Below are 20404 nucleotides of genomic sequence, written 5' to 3' on the forward strand. Positions count from 1 at the left end.
GATTGGAGTAGAGGCATTGATTAAAACTTATTCGGTTTTGTTGGGTTTAAGTGGTTTACAAATAGTTTAAATAACTTACCAAACCCCAAATAGTGACTGAATCACCCTAAATAATTTGGTTTGATCGGTTTAGCCAGTGTAATTGGTTAAATACTTCTAAGTTCTAACATCACTTTTAATTTACTACAAGAAAAGACATCACTTTTATTACTTTGATAAAAATTAACAAATAAATTTGTACCCAAGCAAAAAATAATTACCATAACCAAATCCAGTGATCTGGAAAAAGATCACCGTTAAACATTAAATAATCTCTCTGGACACTCGGGACGTCTTCGTAGTAAGCCACCTGGAGCCATGACAAGCTCCTAACAAATAGAAAATAACTTTTTGATTTGTCAGAAAACCAAACGACTCCAGTTTTCTCGAGAAACAAACACAAACCCTAGCCTGAAAATTCTCAGAGCCATCGTCAATGGCGGTCTCAGAGGAAGAGTGTTCTTCTGCCAAGTCCCGATCATCGTCGTCGGCCTCCAGCAGTTCCCACTACCTCGCCAAGTGCGTTCTCCCAGGAAGCGTTGTTCTTCAGGTCCTCTATGGTCGCATCCGCTCTCCCACTTCCTACGACATCGTCTTCGGCAAGGTCCTCTCTCTCTCTCTCTCTCACTACCTCACGTTTCATCTTTTTCACGCACTTTCTTCTGTTTTTTTGAGCAGTAGGGTAGTCTCGGAATCAATCAATCGATCAATCTCTTCTTATTTCATTGTGATTTTCCTTAATTAGAAACAACTATGATCTTATTTTCCACATAGGTTTTCGATTTATATTAAAATTTGGCTCATTTTTGGCTGGATATTTCTCTTGCCCAAGCTTAGAAGTAAATAGTTTAATATAGTTGTTAATTCTTGGTGGCATTTGAATTTCCAGGAGACTTCCATAGAGTTGGTAATAATTGGTGAAGATGGGATTGTACAGTCTATATGTGAGCAGCCTGTGTTTGGCACCATTAAAGACCTTGCCATCCTACCATGGAATGACAAATTCCGCACTAAAAACCCGCAGGTCTCTTGTTTACATCAAGAATCTTTCAGCCTTTTGTTTCATGAATTAACTAAATTTTATTCATTGGAAAAAGTTCATCTTCTTGTGGTAGATGCTGGGTAAAGACCTTTTGGTTGTTATCTCTGATTCTGGGAAGCTTTCGTTTCTCTCTTTTTGCAATGAAATGCACAGGTAAATGTATATTTTCTTGCTTTGATCCACTTTGATTACTGTTTATTTCTCTATTAGCAGTGCAATAAAACCGAAAACTGATAAAGCACCTAAATAAGACAGTAAGCCTCTCCAGACCATACAAGTGCATGGCGAGCAAGTATACACATGAAAAAGGTTTGCTTAAGATATGCCAGATTCCACCAAGTATACACATGGAACCTAAACATACATGCCCTCCAATTATTATCTTTCAAATTTTCCACACTAACGATCCTCCCTTTTTCACCGCTTACTCTTCTCATAATTGGAGATGCTTACTTAGGTTTTTCCCTGTGACACAAGTTGAACTTTCTAATCCTGGAAATTCAAGGAACCAGCTTGGAAGAATGCTAGCCATTGATTCCAGGTAAGTCACCATCGTGGTTTGGAAGTTTGAAAAAGAATGTTTTATAGGATGGCGTTTGATTTATTTGTATTTCCGGCAAATACATTTTCCTTCTTCTCTCCCTTGAAATGCCATAGACGAAATTTTTTTGTGTGATCTTGGCTTTTGGCCATTATTTGAAGTAGCTTTGTAGTGTGAAGGAAAATCTTTAGGAAGTTATATGTTGTATGCAATTGGATAATGAGGAAGCTTATGATTAGTTCATATTTTCATGTAACTTTGATGCTTTCTTTTTTTTTTTTTTTTACTTGTGTAATTTCCTTATCTTCATATTTTTTTCTTCCAATTAAGCTGAGGATAGGCTATGGTAGGGGGAATTATTTTGTACTTACGATATAAGTATTTGTTTCTCTTTTGGTGCCATGCCTCTATGTAATAGCTTAGATTCCCTGGTTCTTTGATATGCATCCTAAACTAGTTGCAGCAATAAAGAGATATAGTTTATTTGTTTACTAAATGTCGTGTTGTTTTCCTTGCAAATTTTAGGATATTAGAGAAAATATTTAATGCAATTTTATATTTCTTGCACTACATGAGCTATGTATGTTGTTCTGCTATAGAAAAGTTTATGTTCAAATATTGTTAAATAAAAAAAAAAAATAATAATTTATTTTTTTGGTTTGTTAGTTAGGAGAGGGAGATAAATTAATACTGTTTAGAAAGTGAGAGTTGAACTAAAAGGTGAACCAGTGGGGTATGGGATAATATTTTTTGTTTTTAAATAATTGTTATAATGTAGCGGAAGCACTTAATTAAACAAAACTCTTTAGAAAACTAAGGGTCATAGAGCAATCCTCTCTAGAATGACCTTGAAACTCAAGGGAATAGGAAAGCAAAGATAGATGGAAAACTCTCTGAAAATTGTGTTTCAAAATATCAAAATCTGGATGCCTAATCCAAGCTACAAAAGGGCCTTTATATAGGACTAAAGTAGATACATACATTTATGAATGTACATTATGCATTAATGACAAATGCATATTCAAGATACCTACCTAGCTATTTGCTAGAGTTTCCTGCCTCCTAAAGATTGTAGGGTTCGGCAGGAGGGGCCCCGGTTCCGAGCCTGGGTCTGTGAAGTGGGTCTAGGGGATTTCTGGGTATCGGAAAAAAACAAAACAAAAACAAATGCATGTTCTAGATGTGTTAAAGCTAGGAACAGTCATTAAAGCATTAATGACAGATGCATGAACCTACTGTCCTACATCATGTTACTTACCTTTTAACTTTGATTTTTTCTTTTTCAAAAATTTTCTATCAAACAGCTATAAGTCTTTTGTGTAACACTTGTAAGCTTTGGTTTTTGGGAAAAAAATTTCAACAGAAATGGGTCACATAAAAATAGAGAGTTTCTTAACCAATAATAATAATACATATGAGAGAATTTTATTTATCTTATATGTGGAAGAAGCATATGCAAACTCTTTTGAAGTTAATTCATTCACTGATATAAAGTAGCATGTTGGAGTAGAACACAACATCCCTTGGTGTGTTTATTACATATTTGTTCTTTTCTTGTGCTCTTGCCATGTGTGCTATATTAGTCCATTGAAAGATCTACTCCTGCATAGCAATAGTTTCTCTTCCCTACCAGTCTAAGGTGAATCGGGCCACCCCTGGGATGGGAGGGTCCAAGCCTACATGCATCATTTGATGAAAGCACTTCATTCCAGACAATAATGAATATATAAAAGCTCTTGGTATTCCACTTATTTACCAATAGTTCTTACTTCTATGCCTTATGCTTTTACAGTGGCTGTTTCATCGCTGCTAGTGCTTATGAAAACCGGTTGGCTATGTTCTCTGTTTCAGTTTCTGGAGGCAGCGAAATTATTGATAAGGTTGAGCCACTATTTTCCCCCTCTTCTTATGATAGGTTTTACACTAATGTATTTAGGACATGAATTTTGTTTATATAGAAAAGACATATGAAGCTGCGTTACTTACTTTTTGGGCACCAGCTTTTCATGCAAAGTTATTCAGATGTTCTGTTGTCTCACAATTTCAGAAAATAATCTTTCCTCCTGAAAATGAAGTAGATACAAGTGCTCCCAGGAGCATCCAGAAAAACAGTATATGTGGTACTATATGGAGCATGAGCTTTATTTCAAAGCATCCTAGTCAAGCAAGTAAGGGGCATAATCCTGTACTTGCCATTCTTCTAAATAGGTATGATTATATGCATATTTTTTAGGGATTCCAAAAAGTTGTGTTTTTTGATTGTTTACATGGCTTTGAGGATAAAATTCATTCTTTCACACAATGAGAAAATTTTTGGCATTGCAGGAGAGAGGCAGTCCTTAATGAATTGCTGTTACTGGGATGGAATATTAGAGAACAGACTATTTGTGTTATTTCTCAGTATGTTGAAGATGGACCATTAGCACATAGCATTGTGGAAGTCCCTCATTCTTATGGATTTGCCTTTTTGTTTAGGGAGGGTGATGCTCTCTTAATGGATCTTAGAGATGCACAGAACCCGTGTTGTGTCTATAGAACAAACCCAAATTTCTTATCTACTCTGGTTGAGGAGCCGAATTTTGTTCAAGAGTCATCCAGAGTATACGATTTTTCTAGACTACATGAGGATGATGAAGGAGGTTTATTTAATGTAGCTGCCCGTGCTTTACTGGAACTGAGTGATTTAGTTCCCATGTCTATAGATGGTGAAAAAGACAATAGCAATGTGAATTTGATATGCAAACATGTGTGTTCATGGAGTTGGGAACCGGGGAATTCTAAAAATCCAAGAATGATCATTTGTGTAGATACTGGAGAATATTTTATGATTGAAATTGTCTTTGATCCTGATGGTGTTAAGGTTCAAGAATCTGAGTGTCTTTACAAAGGTTTACCATGCAAAGCAGTTTTGTGGGTTGAAGGCGGGTTTCTGGCTGCACTAGTAGAGATGGGGGATGGGATAGTCTTGAAAATGGAAAATGGAACACTTCTTTACACAAGTCCTATTCAAAATATTGCCCCAGTGTTGGATATGTCAGTTGTGGATTATCATGATGAAAAACATGATCAAATGTTTGCCTGTTGTGGAGTAGCACCGGAGGGGTCATTAAGGATTATTAGAAGTGGTATCAGTGTGGACAAGCTACTAAGGACTGCACCCATTTATCAAGGGATTACGGGTACTTGGACATTACGAATGAAAGTAATTGATCCTTACCATTCTTTTCTTGTGTTATCATTTGTGGAGGAGACCAGGGTATTATCAGTTGGTTTAAGCTTTACTGATGTGACGGATTCAGTTGGTTTCCAGCCTGATGTTTGTACTTTGGCGTGTGGCGTTGTAAATGATGGATTATTGGTCCAGATTCACAAAAGTGCAGTTAGGCTCTGTTTGCCCACCAAGGCTGCCCATGCTGAAGGTATTCCATTGTCTTCTCCAGTTTGCACATCCTGGTTCCCAGAAAATATGAGTATCAGTTTGGGGGCTGTTGGGAATAATCTAATTGTTGTTTCTTCATCTAATCCATGCTTTTTGTTTATTCTTGGGGTCAGAATGCTTTCAATGCATCATTTTGAAATATATGAAATGCAGCATTTGAGATTGCAAAATGAATTGTCATGTGTCTCCATTCCTCAAAAATGTTTTGACAAAAAGTGTACAAGTTTTTCAAACAGTCTGGTGGATAATAGCCGTATGGCTGCCCTTCCATTTGGAGTTGACATCAGTAATATCTTTGTCATTGGAACTCACAAGCCTTCAGTGGAAGTTTTGTCTCTTATACCGAATGAAGGCCTGAGAGTGATTGCTTCTGGGACGATCTCATTAACAAACACTTTAGGAACTGCTATTAGTGGCTGCATTCCTCAAGATGTAAGGCTTGTATTAGTTGACCGATTGTATGTTCTTTCGGGATTGAGGAATGGAATGCTGCTTCGTTTTGAATGGCCTGCTGCCTCTACAATGCCTTTATCTGTTTTCCCCAGTCACAGTTCTGTCAGTTCCCTTTCAGTTAATGCAGGTACTGTTTTATCGAGCATATCAGCAGCAAACTCTTTTGGACAACAAATGTATGATGTTAAGTTATCTGAGAAGACAAAAGAGCCTATTGATCTGCAATTGATTGCTATCCGTCGGATTGGCATCACTCCTGTTTTCCTGGTTTCTTTGAGTGACTCACTTGATGGTGATATAATTGTTCTCAGTGATAGGCCTTGGTTGTTGCATACTGCGAGACACAGTCTCTCATATACTTCTATCTCGTTTCAATCTTCAACACATGTCACTCCTGTATGCTATGTTGAATGCCCTAAGGGAATTTTATTTGTTGCAGATAACAGTCTACATTTGGTAAGAGCTCTATTCTATATTTGTCATGTGCTCCTGTTGGTCCATAGCTTTTATTTTGTTGAACATAGTTTTACTTTTGTCAGCTTGTAATTATGCCTTCAATCTAGGGATTGTATAAGCAAAAGTGCAAAAATTTTACCTTTGAGTTTATTCATAATAACTACAGCTACTGGATTTTGAAGAAAAAACAGAAAAATGTTTAAATGTTTAAGTATAACTGGATGGCCTTTGCGAGAAAAGAAAGAGCAGAAGTTAAATATGGAGTACTGCTGTACTGAGCAACTAGTCCTGTAGGACTGGGAAGCAAATTATGAAGTTAAATGTAAAGTTATATATGAAGTTAAAAATACAATGAGGTGTAGTGCAGGTGGGTCGGCTGCACCTCTTATGTTTCCTTAGTCAGGGTTTTGAAATCGCTTGCATTCAAAATATATGAAGTAAAAGTACAGTTATATATGATGTCAATGAAGGGCAGAAGTTAAATACGAAAATATACATTTATTCATTCTCAATCACTTATTTTCTTCAGGCACATAGGACTATGGGTATTATCTTCTAGTTACAAACTTTTGTCCTATGCTATTGTATGATTAAAATTGGACCTAGATTCATGTTCTTCAGGTTAGATATTTCTACAGGATTATGGGAACAAAAAGTTGATGGTTTGTATAGCCCATTGAGTGGAGTAACTCAGTTGATTGAATTTCACTTATGCTTTATGCCTTTGCCTCCTAAAACAGAGGAGATATTCCCTGGACATACCTATGGATATGAAATATCCATAGTGTCATCTGCCTGTGAATTTTGAGTTGAGATCAAAATATTTGGAAGACTGATAAGTGGAACTGGATGGATTTATGAGGCTGATTAGATTCTAATTGATTGTTGGCTAGATTTATCAAAAGTGATAAGGTGTAGTACATAAACGATCAGTTTCCTAGTAGAATTAAATTAGTGTTCCAGTGGGAAAAGAAATTAGGATTTGTAGGTGCTAGCTGGCTTAGTTGGTGAAATCATTTGGCATTTCCCAAGGGAATGGGATTAAATTCTGCCTTAATCAAGGGTGGGGAGAGTTTATAAGACCTCCCATTGTGTAGCAGGTAGGACCAAATGGTAATGTAGTGGAAGGACTAATGGAACAAACTCTTTAGGATTGTAAGGGTCCCAGAGGAATCTTCTATAGGACCTCGAATCTTCAAGGGAATAAAAGAAAATAAAAGATTTTGTGAAAACTCTATGAAAGGTGTTATTAAAAGGGTCTTAAGACCAGGCTTATACTTCTACTAAAAATATCAAGGGATGTACATGCAAAATGTCCAGTCCAAGTTCCTTGAATGCACATTATTGAATGTAAAGTCCAAGTTTCTTGAATGTAATTAAGATAGCCATGAATGAATGTACATTGGAATGTACATCCAAATGACTGCTAAAGTGAATTGAATGTAATTAAGGCAGAGATTCCTAATGTACTACATCAAATGTACTGAAAATAAGAGAGTAGGAACTGCAAGTCTTAGTACTTTAAACTACATGTGTGTGCGTGAACTCACATATGTGAGTGATGCTTGTGTGTAAGCATAAAACATTTACATTAAATTCTAGTGAGCCTATGGGGATCATGTTGGTACTGGGATTCTTTACTTAAAAATTGTTAACTACTAAGATAAAGTGTTTTGAAAAAATTATCTCGCAGTTGGATATATTGATAATTTGATGCTAGTCCATGTTATATGATGCTTCTAGGTAGAGATGGTGCACAGTAAGAGGCTTAATGTGCAGAAGTTTCATCTTGGAGGCACTCCGAGGGAGGTCCTTTATCATAGTGAAAGCAAGTTATTGCTTGTGATGAGGACTGATTTGAGTAATGATACATGTGCATCTGATATATGTTGTGTAGATCCTCTTAGTGGGTCAGTGCTGTCTTCTTTCAAACTTGAACCTGGTGAAACAGGAAAATCCATGGAGTTAGTGAGGGTTGGAAATGAACAGGTCCTTGTGGTTGGAACCAGTCTATCTTCTGGCCCAGCCATAATGCCCAGTGGTGAAGCTGAGAGGTAAACCATCTGTACTTTCTTCTGATCTCCTCTCTCTCTCTCTTCCTCCACCCCTTCTCCCTCTCTGTGGCTATTGTTTGATAGTCATATCTCTATTCTATTCTTTTCCTTTAATTTCAGAGATATGGCATGCTAACTGGATTCTTATTAACAGTACCAAGGGCCGTCTTATTGTTCTCTGTCTTGAACACGCGCAAAATTCAGACAGTGGTTCTATGACATTCTGCTCAAAGGCAGGGTCATCTTCTCAACGAGCTTCCCCATTTCATGAAATTATTGGGTATGCCACAGAACAGCTATCAACCAGTAGTCTTTGCAGTAGCCCAGATGATACTAGCTGTGATGGAATTAAACTTGATGAAACTGAAGCATGGCAGTTTCGGTTGGCTTATACAACCACATGGCCAGGAATGGTACTTGCAATCTGCCCTTATCTTGATCGTTACTTCTTGGCGTCTGCTGGTAATGCTGTAAGTAGTAAACTTCTTTCTTTTCCATATATATTGTTCTATAAGCATGTTTCAAAGTGCTGTATGTTGCAAGATGGCAAGGCAAATCTGGTTTATTGCATGGCGATTGTTGATAAAGATCTTGGTTTTCTTTTCTCAGTTTTATCTATGTGGTTTTCCAAATGAAAATTCCGCAAGAGTGAGAAAGTTTGCTGTGGCAAGGACACGTTTTATGATTACGTCTTTGACTGCACATTTCACTAGAATCGCTGTTGGTGATTGCCGTGATGGTATCCTTTTCTATGCTTATCATGAGGTAAAGCAATTATGGCTCTGCAACTATTCTGCATGGTGCATGGGTTAAATAGCCCCCCTTCATTTTTGTTTTGTTTACGTTTTTTTTTACATGTAACTTTTTCATTAGAAGTTATGGCATGACTTATATTTTTGAAATAAGAGGTTCATACCATCTATGTAAAATATTTGTCCTGATATTTCTTGTGTGGCAGGATTCCAAAAAACTGGAGCAGCTTTACTGTGATCCATCTCAGAGATTAGTTGCTGATTGCATTCTTATGGATGTCGATACTGCAGTTGTTTCAGATCGTAAGGGAAGCATTGCTGTTCTTTCATGTTCAGATCATTTAGAAGGTAAAACATAGAAGTTTTCTGTGTAATTACAAATCAATGGTTGTATATCTTATTGTCTTCCAGTTTAAGTCCTGTGAAATCCCATTGAGGGTTGGAATGGAAACAGGTCACCAATGTGCAACTCAGAAATTGTTTATAGAGATTAAACATTGGACAATTTGTATATCTGTTCTAAATATGAATTGAAATTGCATGTCTGTTTGGAAATTCAAGCATAACATTGGACAATTTAAACTAAAAGGTATGGGAAAATCAACATTGCTACAGTGTCAAGAGAATTACTATTATCAAGGTATGGGCAAATCAACATAGATAATATTTTAAACTAAAAGGATGATGGTGGATGCTAGACAAAGAAAAATAAGGGTGGTCGTGAAACTTGTTAATTACCTTCTTATTAGTTTGATTTCTATCATTTTGACTTCAGATCCTGTTCATGCTCATGTAGTGCAGCTGAAAATGGCACCATTTAACTTTTTCTTACTGTGTACCAGATAATGCTAGTCCAGAATGCAATTTAACTGTGAGCTGTGCTTATTATATGGGTGAGATAGCTATGAGCATCAGGAAGGTACACCTCTTTACACTGTGTTGTTAGCTGCTGTGGTGTGATAGCATTAAATATTTGAAGTTCAAATCGTCAATACCTGAAGTAACTTAGTTGTAACTTGACGCAAAACCAATAGGAAGAAAGAGAAGAGAAAAAAGTAAAGGAGCGAGAGGAGAGAGAGAGAAAGAGAACGAGAGGGTTTATTGATCAAGAATACTAAAATTTTGAGGTGTTTCACTATATCTATTGTTTATAGCAGAGATTCTGGTTTGAAAGTAGCTTTTAATTTTGTGTGAAATGTCACGATGCTCACCTTGTGGTTACATTTATAATTATCTTTTTAGGGATCATTTTCATATAAACTTCCAGCTGATGATGTGTTGAAGGGCAGTGATGGAAATATTGACTTTTCTCAGAACACTATCATTGTGAGTACCCTGCTTGGAAGCATAATAACCTTCGTTCCAATATCAAGGTAAGCATAATAGCCTTCATTCTCATTCACTACCCATTTGTCTCTACAGAGTTGCACCATATTCTTGCTACACTAAGTGGTAGGTCACTAGGTCATTTGAGCAAGCAGACTGGGACCTTATTTTTCTTCCCTCCAATTTCTTAGTTAAGGTACCAATCTGCACCCTAAAGTGTGGGTCTCTAGTCACTATCAACTTATATGCAATATGCTACTTAGTTCTTGGGCTTGGCCAAGACTGTTAAAACAGGGTTGTGGGCCAGTCCAGGCTTGGCCCTGTGGGTGTTTGACTGGTCTGGGTCATGTTGGGCAGGCCCACCACCAAAATGTATGGGATGCAGCCCCTGCAGACTGCGGCCAACCCATGGGCCTCTTGCAGGCCCTCCCAAACTATACTAAAATAAATTATTGAACTTTATTTATTGAATCAAAAAAGTAAATAGGTAATTAGAATTGAGAAGCTTTGTTCTACAATCTCAATATTATACCAATGGTTGATCAAGATCATCTTTATCACCTTCATGAGCTTCGAAAGATTCTGATTAAATGTCCGTTGGCTTAGATAGTTTTGTTAGAACCATAGTTTTAAAAGAATAATTAACTACTTGAAATTTGGAGGGTTGATTTTCAATTATGTGAAATTGATCTGACCTCCAATCAAGTGATCATGTATTAGAGTATTAGTGTGACAATGTGACAATTTGAGAATCAGAGCGATCGAAAGATAAAGACCTGGAGAGAAGAAAAGGTGAGAGAAATTGGGAGAGGAATTGAGAGAATGAAACCAAAGGGAAAGTTTTGAGGTGTGTAGGCCAGGCCTATGTTGATGGGCCAGCCTATGGCTCAACAGGAATGGGAAAAATGGGTGAGCCTTCAGGGGTAGAGCATGGGCTTAAAAGTGTGGCCCATCCGATTAAGAGGGATAGGTTGGCCTGGCTAGTCCATTGGTTGTAGGCCTGGTTGTGCCCACTTTTCTGGGTCCAGTGGGTCCTTGGGCCACAGGCTTTTTGATGAGGCTAATCATATAGTTATGGTTATTCAACAAGATTGTTGGATGGGTTGAATAGCAAGAAAGAAGCATGCCTGTAATTGGTGCCTCATCCACAGATGCACCAAAGTTTATATGGTCACGTTTGAAATGGTTGAATTTTTTTTTTTTTTATGTTGCACTGCATTGTCTGTTTTTTTTTTATTGTAAATTTTGATGGGAATTTACATTGCTTAATAAAGTATCATTTTTTTCTTTTTTTCAGGGAAGAATATGAACTCTTAGAAGCTGTCCAAGATAGACTGGTGGTGCATCCATTAACTGCTCCTATTCTTGGGAATGATCATAATGAGTTCCGTAGTCGTGAGAATCCGGTAAGGACAGTAGGATACTAGATCTATGTTCTTTGCTGTACTTGCATGCTTTCATGAGCATGAACACTAGTACCATACATAAAAATGGGGCATTGTTATTTATCTTTAGATCTTTCTTTTTCCTTTTTAAATTTTAATTTGCCTTTAAAATTTGTTATGGGGGTCGCTATGAATGTGCCACTACTTCTGCTAGTGCTTACTAATGATTGGGTTGTCAAAGAAGTAGGTCTAGGTTAGCATCCAAATTTGACCAGGTTAGATTCACTTAGTATACATACAAGGTTGACAGTTTTATTTAGAATGTGATTCTTAAAATTGGATATAATTGGTTGAGAAAATTGTTTTCAAGGAAGACCTTGATAAATTGGGTGGTTTGGATTTCAATTCTAATGTGCCTTCAATTAGCTGGAGAGAGAAGGTTCTGACCATAAAAAAAACCTGCTATATAGTTTTATTTTGAACATATGGAGTGAATCAGATGTTCATCGTATTTTATGTATGTAAAGATAAAAGAAAATTTATGTTACTGTTATCTTGTGCCTCTATGTGCATGAATGAATGTGAGTGTGAGCTCGTGTGCAATATTTTTTTAAGCAGGTAGGAGTACCTAAGATACTTGATGGTGACATGCTTACTCAATTCTTGGAGCTCACAAGTATGCAACAAGAGGCTGTATTATCATTGCCTCTTGGCGCACATGGCACAGTAAAGTCCAGTTTGAAATCACAATGTTCGCCAATCCCTGTCAACCAGGTTGTGCAACTCCTTGAGCGAGTTCATTATGCCCTAAACTAATATCCATTTTCCTCTGACCATGAGCTGGAAATGGGGTTTTCAAGCAGTACAAGTGAGGAAGCATCGATGCTATGAAGCTATTTGCCTGTGCTCAATTTAAGTAGCATCCATGCAACATTTGGTTGCAAGATCTCAATTCTCAACTGTTAATACCATGAAGCTAACCCTCATACTGAAGCGTGTCGTAGATTCACATTCTTTCAGCTAATTCAAGGAGTGGTGCAACTGCTGCTGCACCAGAATGTATTGTTACCCTTCTTTTATGTAACAAATTCTGCTTTGTTCCTTGTACTGTACAATTGGTGATACATACATATTATACGCAGAAACATAGATGAGAATCATTCTGTATATTAGATGGATGCGGCCGTTCTTTTCTGGCTGCAGATAAATAAACAAATTTTTTTTTTGGTTAAAACACAATTAATGTAACATTTTGGCCTAGTGAACAATAAAGAAAATTTGACTTCTTATGACTACAATTTTCATTCTTTTCTGGAAGATTTGCCTCATGCAACTCTATGCTTCCATTTGTAGTTGAATGAGCCATTGATGGTATTACAAGTTCCAGGGCTTCATGTTGGGAAGAAACTTGCATAAGATGATTTAAGTTTCTGACTTGGTTCTACCCTTGGAAGATTACTCTACTGCTTTGGAATAAATAATAGTGAATGGAAGTATACTTCTTGAAAGATTGTTCCTTAAGACCACATTTATTGACTGATTACCTCTTATGTAGATCTTAACTTAATTTAGAGGTGATGGGTAAATACCAACTATCCATTGGTCTAGCTAGTGGTATCTCTCTGCAATTTCGGAGGTGTTCTCAGTTAGAATTTTCCTTCCTAAATATAAAAGAATAAGGTGATTTAGTGGTATTCTTCTTCTCATTGTCGAAGAGATTTTAAGTTTGAATCTCCTTGGTAGTATGAAAAACATAATGTGGTCAGTCAATGTAGATAAGATCGTATATATGCTATCAGTTATAGCATATTGAACACAAGTAATGCCTAAACTTGAACTTGGCAGATGGGTTAATAAGAGTTGCTATCAACCTTCTCTTGTGCAACTTGTTACGCGCCTTTATGTCTATTCCACAAGTTGGCTAATGATAAATATGAAGAATAGGACAAGCGGCATCATAAATAAATAAATAATATTGCAAACCAACAATTATTCCATTATTTGCTTGTTTACTCTTATGGGTTGTTTTAGGGCTCTTTAGTCCTAATGGTAACCGCTTAAGAGTTCATTTTGGGATCAATAAAAATTCTTACATACACTAAGTGTATATAACATTACTTTTACAATAACTAATCATGTAATCAGTATATAATATTATTATTTTCAAATAAATATGATATACCTTGTCCTATACAATAATTTTTCACATTCGATAGCTGGATAGTCTAACCAAACTTGGTCTAGGTCCAACGAAACTGAATATGAAAATAAAAGCTACACTTTTCGCAAACCTAAATTATTAAATGATGAGGATGTAGATGGTAGCCTTTTGCATCTAACCGACAGCAGCATCATTCATCATTCATCATTCAATTTAAAAAACTTACAACTACAACAAACAACAATAAATTCGAGAAAGGCAAATTTGTTGAATTTCATTTACGCATGCAGCTTCATTTATTTCGTCCATAACATCAATTAAGCTACATACCCAACTGCATTAATGATGTCAAAAAGAAAAATATAAATATAAATAATACAAAAACTGCATTGATATGGTGTCAAGTAGCAGCTCACAGAAAAGACCTTTATCTTAGCAATCTCTCTCATGATATTGAAGAGTATTGGTATATATAGGGGTGTGCATTGTTCAAAAAATCGAATCACTAATATTTTTGAAATGGCCAATCTAAGAACCAAAACCAAATTAAGCCTAACCTAATTTGACTGATTTGGTTAACCGTGAATATTGGTTTAGATGATTTGGTTATCCGGAAATCAGATAACAACTGGGCTAACATATACAAAATTACAAACATATATAAACTATAATAGGAAATTTGATTTACTTTATAATTAATAGGTATTAAAATCATATAGTTTATAACTATATAATACTAAATAAACTATAAAGTATATAAAATATAATATGATATTTAGTTTACTCTATAATTAATAGGTATTAAAATCATATATAAAACAATTAATATATAAAAATTAATATATATTATCAGTGGTGGTTCGGTTTGGTTAAAACCGAAAATTTTCATATTGAAAACCAAAACCAAACCACAAAGTTCGGATTGGTTTGGTTTGATATCCAAAAAAAAAAAAAGACCAGACCAAATTGATCCGGTTTGATTCGAAACTCGATTTTTTGGTATTTTTGCACACCCCTAGGTATATATGGTCACAATTTTGTTCATTACAATGATTACTGACATTTTTTTATTTATACAAATTTAAATTCGTTTAATTTTTATGTATTTTTAATAAGTAAATTATTGACATGTGAGCTAACAAATTATTTGATATATATATATATATCTTTTTTGGTAAGAGACAAATTATTTGATATTAAGTCTAACATTAGTCTAAATTAAGAGAGTGGATCTTACCCACAAAATAATATTAGCTTGCTTTGGATATAGGCTAAAGGCCTACATGTGATTACGTGGAACAAACGCATGCATAAAGAAGCAAATCGATCAGTTCAATTGTAGCTAGCTTTTATAAAATTGTTTCAAGGAATAATGGAGTTTTCTTAGAGATGATTTGCTAGTTCGGAGTTTCATTATTGCTATAGATAGCTTTCTAGTTTTACTACATATTCCAAATTTAACTGGTATGATACATGTATATATATAATTATTTTTAGGTTTAGATATTCCAAACTCTCTAACTTTCAGATTCAGAACTAAGCAATCGACATAGGACGCCCATCGATTGGGGCTTTAGAAATTTCACTGCCAAAAGCTCCCATAATTCGATCAGTTGTTTCTTTCTCAATTTTTGATATTGTCTTTGACAAAGTGCTTACTTTGAGGTGTAGAATCACTATCTCTATAGCTTAGATTTTAGGTTTTAACTTTTAGATACTAGATATTATACCATTTAAAGCTTAGATTTTAGGTTTAACTCTCAAGAGTTAAAACATGAAATCTAAGCAGTGAACATGCTTATTCAATTGATGATCGACCGATGCCTACATCCGTAGCTTAAATCTGAAATTTACTTCCGGATAAGAGAAAACTATATAGATACACACATATGCATAGTAATAATATCTCGATCATTATACAATTTGACATGTTTTTTTTACGGAGGGAATATAAACTTGGATACATCTTCAACATTGTGGAGAGAATTTAATACCACTAGATTAATAACTAAATGACATATTATATATGTTACCAACTGCATATTCATAAATGACTTCGATCACCTGGCCTGCCATAATCTTAATTGACAATTTACACTATAAGTTTTACATAAAAATGTTCTTTTATTTGACAATAATATGATATCAACATGACAACCTGCCAAATTGATTAGATTTTGACAAAGAATTAACAAACCATTAATTAGGTTGAATTATGTCAATACGTAATACTAATTTATAATTTAATAACATAACATTCACATGTTACATGTCTCTAATCAGAGATTACTTAATATATACATATGACATATATACATACACACGACATATACACATATATAAGCCCATCAGCATGCATGCAAACACATAACAGAGAACAAAACAGTTCATGAGAAAAGACAAACACAACCACTCATGGACGAAAGCAATAACTGTATTCATCCAAAACAAAAATAAAATAATATAAACAGAAAGAAAGAAGGGCCTTGAAATTTATAGGGACAGTTAGAAGCCAAACCAACTTTTCAGCAGCTTTTTATAGGGACAGTTAGAAGGGCCTTGAAATTTATTTTGCATGTGTGCATGACAATGCTCTATCGGTCTATCCAGAGATAACAACATTAACACATGTGATATGTCTCGATACACACATGCATCATTAATATATGGAATATTACATGCACATTTGTAATATTGGTTTTCATTTCAAAATCCATAAAAGAATTAATAAAGGAGTCAAAAACCGTGGAACGGATCGCCGTGTACAAAAAATTATGTAGCTAGAAAACTACAAAATATATATACACTAAAAACCCAAAACATTTTATGCAAAGAGTAATGCTAGAGGACTATAATTTTAAACTGTATTAACTGACAGCAGATCAATATAGCGGTTGATGTATTAATTAATAATAGTTGATCATAATATTATTATTGATTTAATAATTAGTATACATCATTTGTCACATTATAAGATAATATAGTACGTGTACATAGCGTGTATTGATTTGCATAGTCAATAAGAATACTAAAATGTGTATCGTAAACTGATCATATAGTTTGACAATTAATGCGATCGATCCATTTAGCATTTTTCTTACCCAAAACATACCAATACATAATTTGACTTTATTTAATGAGTACATGTAAAAGTGCCGACACCTATATATATACAGGCTCCTTCTGTTGAGGTATACCTCAACTTATTTATGTTGAGGTATACCCTGTTGGGGCGTACACGAGTCTTTTTGTGTCAATCCGAACCGTTCGCAAGGATAATCTTCATTGATAGATCAAAGTTAGATAGGCAAATGATTTCCGATTTGGCTAATTTTTTGCAAGGATGATCTATTTATGGAGATGTAAAAAATGAACGGTTCGGATTGACACAAAAAGACTCGTGTACGCCCCAACAGGGTATACCTCAACATAAATAAGTTGAGGTATACCTCAACAGAAGGAGCCTATATATATATATATATATATATATATGCAAACCATTTCACAATATGTGTCTAGCTAGCTACGTACTTTTCTATATAATTAAGCATACATATGCAACTCCTTCATTAATTCCTTGTTTCACTATTGTATATCCATCAGAAACATGGATGCCCTATGCAACCATGGAGGAGGCGGCATAGTCCAAGCCCTCAACGCCAATGTGTATGGGAATGGGACTCAAACCTTGGTTCTTGCACATGGGTTTGGCTCAGACCAGACAGTTTGGCACTACCTCATCCCCTATCTTGCTTGCTATTTCCAAGTTGTGGTTTTTGACTTGGTTTTCTCACCACATGTGGATCCAAAACTCTATGACCCCAAAAGGTACTCAAATAATTTTAATGCATATGCTCAAGACCTGGTCTGCCTTCTTGATCATCTCAATGTGGAGAGGGCCATATATTTGGGTCATTCCATGTCTGCCATGGTTGGATGCATAGCTGCTACTAAGAGACCACACCTCTTCCAGCACCTTATCCTATTAAGTGGCTCTCCCAGGTGATTATATGCTCTCTCTCTCTCTCTCTCTCTCTCTCTCTGTAAGTGTGTACGTGTGTGCATATATGTGTGAGCTTGCAGCCTGTACTTCTGTTTCTGGTCAATCTTAATATGTATAGACTTATCCATTAGTTTTCACAAAATTTGAAATAACTGATCACCATCTGCAACCTTGCCATTCTCTTGTGGACACCGAGCTAATGAGCTTGCTGATCACTGATCTTTTACACTAATGTTTAAGTCACTTTTTATATATTTATTTTTCTTTCTTCTTTTTTTTTTATCAAGATTTTTCTTCTTCAATAAAATATGAGAAATACTATTAACACTCTTATTTAGTCTATATTATCAAACTGAATATGTTACAATTTTAATATACTTACAATGTGATTGAAGTCCATGTAATTAATTTAAGGGTCATTTACACATATATTGCACCTTAATTGGTTGTTTGGGTCAAATAACATATTGGTTCATTACTTTCAAAACGTATCAATGTTAAAGCCAAACTTTCAAATCTTTGCAATATTGTCCCTCTGTTAAGTTAACCGCCACGTCAACCGTTAAGTACTTACGTGACAGACGTGGGTCCACTTTTTTTTGTTGATGTGATCTTCCACCTCAAATTCTACTAGCTAAAGCATTGAGGAGTACTGAGACTCCTATTGAGACGCCGAGAATGAGAATGAGTTTCTTGTGCTTTTGTTGGGATGATGGAGACAAACCACTCATTGGGACTGTGCACTCTCCACCAGTACGTAGCTCCGAGGCGGTGGAGGGTGAGAATGGAGGGCGAAGAGTTTTTGGAAAAGGAGTTGTGGTTTAGAAAGAGTGATTTGATATTGAAGAAGGGCGGAGAGGTCAGGACCCAAACTAGAGATAGAGCAAGTTATCCTGGAGGCTTTTGGTGTCGGTTATGTTGGGAATTGTGTGTGTTTTTTTTTTTTTTTTTTTGCAATATCCAAAATACCTTTAGTGAAATTTTTTTGTACAAGGCCACACCAACAAAAAAAAAAAAGTGGGCTCGTGTTTGTCATATAAGCACTTAACAATTGAGTTGATATTCAACTTCACGGAGGGACAACTTTGCAAATATTTGAAAATTTGGGTTTAAATATTTTGAAAGTCAGACTAATGTGTATTTGACCCAAACAATAAGGGTTCAAAGTTCAATTGACCCTTAATTTAAATAAGAGTATCAATAGCACTAGTTCAAAATCATGAGAAATATTGTTGGATAAGAGAGGTCATTTTGGCACCTCAAAATTAACTATTCAATAGAGGGTAAATCTACTTGTATAGTTGAGTTTCATTCTGATTCAAATACAAAATCAAAACTTTTGGATTGTACACATTTCTAATAGAAGTGAAGCTTACCTGTATAGGTGGGTTCCATGTACTCAATTATAAAATCATCTCTTTTGGATAAAATTATTTGTCACCTATTCACCACAGTTTTAAATTGAATCCCTGTGTGGAATAGGTGATCAGCAAATATGTAGTATGTAACATTACTCTTCTGTAGTCATCACTTTTGAGTTTTGAGTGTGGCTACATCCCTACTTTCCTGACAGCATTTTAAAAGAGGGAACCCACTTACATGGGCTACATCCCTACTTTCCTGACAGCATTTTAAAAGAGTGTGGTTCCACCTTTAATCAGTGGTCAATAAATGTGATTCAAATAGCTGTGATATTCTTCAACTTCATGTTCCTTGATATACAATATATATTGTGTTTGGTTTGTAGATACCTCAACACCACAGGATACAACGGGGGATTTGATAGATCAGAACTCAATGCACTCTTCAACCAAATAGATAAGAACTTCTCAAGTTGGGTCCCAAGTTTTGCTCCAATACCAATAGCTGTAAACAACACAAGAGCAATAGCCGAGTTCGAACACAGTTTGGGAAGAATGAAACCCAAGATTGCACTGAGTGCAGCCAAAACTGTGTTTCTAAGTGACCTCAGAAGAATCTTGCCAACAGTTATGGTGCCAAGTTCCATAATCCAATCCAAGGAAGACTTTATTGTCCCAAAATCTGTTGCATTTTACTTCAAGAAAAAGCTTGGTGCCCCTGCAAAAGTCAAGATACTCAACACACAAGGCCATTTTCCAATGTTGACAGCTTACCCTTTGCTCTTGAAAGTTCTCAAAAGAGTTCTTTGCATCAAATAAATGCTGAGTTAATTCTGTAATTAATTATTTAGCATTGGCTGTACTCTGAAGTAAGCAATTAAATTAAGCTTTTGTTTTTGCAACTACCATTTTTATTGTAAGCTGCATTACCAGAAGATGTATACCTCGTTTCACCTGCTCTCAAGACCTTGCATGTGGAAATGCATGAACTAATATATCATTGATGCCCATTTTTGGGCTGAAGTAAACTAGAGAACTACTCAATCAGATTAGATTAGCTTTATATTAGATCAGCCTTATAATACAGATCAGCTTTATATGAGAACTAATCTTATAATATTATACAGATGATAGTGACGATTCTGACTATGAAATCTTCTTGGCTTAAAAGTCTTATGATCTATAAGGGCAAAAACTAACCTATATTATAAGTTTTCTCATCAGCTTAGGTATTGAAAAAGAGAACTACATATTAATGAGTTAATTACACTTACACCTCCTGAGGTTTATCATTTTTTAACATATACCCCTTGGGGTTTCAAAAATTACACATACACCCCCTGAGGTTTCAAAACTATTGCATATAACCCCCTACAAAAGAAAAAATAAATA

The 20404-nt window shown here is 35.5% G+C and overlaps 2 protein-coding genes across 2 annotated transcripts; both read left to right on the forward strand.

Moving 5' to 3' along the window:
• Window positions 1-368: 368 nt before the first annotated feature.
• LOC147282243 (Cleavage and polyadenylation specificity factor (CPSF) A subunit protein) lies at window positions 369-12770 on the forward strand. Its single transcript, XM_086247682.1, has 15 exons — window positions 369-643; window positions 929-1063; window positions 1155-1234; window positions 1539-1622; window positions 3415-3502; window positions 3670-3830; window positions 3948-5970; window positions 7714-8024; window positions 8179-8494; window positions 8634-8789; window positions 8983-9124; window positions 9619-9695; window positions 10019-10149; window positions 11400-11508; window positions 12106-12770. The coding sequence occupies exons 1-15, from the start codon at window positions 476-478 to the stop codon at window positions 12301-12303; spliced, it is 4179 nt and encodes a 1392-aa protein (XP_086103808.1). The 5' UTR covers window positions 369-475; the 3' UTR covers window positions 12304-12770.
• Window positions 12771-17215: 4445 nt separating this feature from the next.
• Window positions 17216-19878, forward strand: LOC147282244 (strigolactone esterase D14-like). Its single transcript, XM_086249194.1, has 2 exons — window positions 17216-17650; window positions 19399-19878. The coding sequence occupies exons 1-2, from the start codon at window positions 17256-17258 to the stop codon at window positions 19829-19831; spliced, it is 828 nt and encodes a 275-aa protein (XP_086105320.1). The 5' UTR covers window positions 17216-17255; the 3' UTR covers window positions 19832-19878.
• The last annotated feature ends 526 nt before the right edge of the window (window positions 19879-20404 follow it).

This window comes from Dryas octopetala, chromosome 6, assembly GCF_963921425.1.
Source record: "Dryas octopetala chromosome 6, drDryOcto1.1, whole genome shotgun sequence".
Taxonomy (NCBI): Eukaryota; Viridiplantae; Streptophyta; class Magnoliopsida; order Rosales; family Rosaceae; genus Dryas; species Dryas octopetala.

Excerpts from the sequence above, each read along its gene's own strand:
- LOC147282243 (XM_086247682.1), top strand. The coding sequence starts at position 476 with ATGGCGGTCTCAGAGGAAGAGTGTTCTTCTGCCAAGTCCCGATCATCG. Across the intron at positions 5,971-7,713 it reads CAGATAACAGTCTACATTTG|GTAGAGATGGTGCACAGTAA; the intron begins GTAAGAGCTCTA and ends TGATGCTTCTAG. Across the intron at positions 8,790-8,982 it reads TTTTCTATGCTTATCATGAG|GATTCCAAAAAACTGGAGCA; the intron begins GTAAAGCAATTA and ends CTTGTGTGGCAG.
- LOC147282244 (XM_086249194.1), top strand. The coding sequence starts at position 17,256 with ATGGATGCCCTATGCAACCATGGAGGAGGCGGCATAGTCCAAGCCCTC. Across the intron at positions 17,651-19,398 it reads CTATTAAGTGGCTCTCCCAG|ATACCTCAACACCACAGGAT; the intron begins GTGATTATATGC and ends TTTGGTTTGTAG.